Here is a 797-nt window from a genome sequence, read left to right on the forward strand (position 1 = left end):
AAACTGAACACAGTACTCCAGATGTGGCCTCATCAGTGCTGAATGGAGGGAACGATTCACTTCCCTTCATCTGCTGGCAAACACACCTCACTGCAGCCCAGGAAGCCATTAGCCTTCTTTCCAACAAGGGCACACTGCTGGCTCCTATTCAGCTTATTATCCACTGTAGTAACCCCCAGGACCTTTTCTGTAGGGCTGCTGCCCAGCCACCTGGCCCCCAGCCTGTTCTGGTGGATGAGATTGTTCTGTTCTAAGTGCAGGACTTTGCACTTGTTCCTGTTTGAACCTCATGCTGTTTCTTTTGGACAAATCCTCCAGTTTGTCTAAGGTCACTCTGAGTCCTAGCCCTACCCTCCAGCTTATCTACTGCTCCTCGCAGCTGGGTGTCATCTGCAGACTTGCTGAGGGCGCTCTGCCTTCTTTCAGGTCCTGATGAAGACACGGAACAAGACAGGCTCCAGGACCGACAGTCCAATGCAGCCAGCTTTCCGCCCACCTGACAGGCCATTCCGCACCCGGCCCGCACTTCCTCAGCTTGCCTGCCAGGGTGGCGGGTGGGATAGCCTGTCAGCAGCAGCTGGATGAGGCGGTGTTTTTTATTGGGGGTATCCTCATTTCACACCCGGTGGGGGCGCAGGACGCCCCCCGAGCGCGCCTGCGCCCGCCCCCGCCCCCGCCGCTCGGAACTGGGACAAAGGTGGCGGGGCGGAGCGAGGCGAGCGGAGGCGGCAGCAGCAGTCGGGCTGCAGCGGGAGTGGGGGCCGGGTGGCGGCCGGAGGTGAGTGGCGTCGCGGGGG

General features: G+C 60.2%; 2 protein-coding genes across 2 annotated transcripts in view; one reads left to right on the forward strand and one right to left on the reverse strand.

Moving 5' to 3' along the window:
* OLAH (oleoyl-ACP hydrolase) overlaps nucleotides 1-674 on the reverse strand; it is a 40629-nt gene extending 39955 nt beyond the window's left edge. Inside the window, exon 1 of the mRNA XM_019508364.1 lies at nucleotides 391-674. Coding sequence (XP_019363909.1) covers nucleotides 391-508 — 118 coding nt within the window. The 5' untranslated portion in view covers nucleotides 509-674. The remainder of the gene's footprint in view (nucleotides 1-390) is intronic.
* Nucleotides 675-730: 56 nt separating this feature from the next.
* Nucleotides 731-797, forward strand: part of CROT (carnitine O-octanoyltransferase) — a 46076-nt gene continuing 46009 nt past the window's right edge. The window contains exon 1 of the mRNA XM_019508360.1: nucleotides 731-778. The gene's annotated coding sequence lies outside the window, so the exon portion shown is untranslated. The remainder of the gene's footprint in view (nucleotides 779-797) is intronic.

This window comes from Gavialis gangeticus, unplaced genomic scaffold (genome assembly GCF_001723915.1).
Source record: "Gavialis gangeticus isolate Ggan-Ray unplaced genomic scaffold, GavGan_comp1, whole genome shotgun sequence".
In the NCBI taxonomy this organism is placed as follows: Eukaryota; Metazoa; Chordata; order Crocodylia; family Gavialidae; genus Gavialis; species Gavialis gangeticus.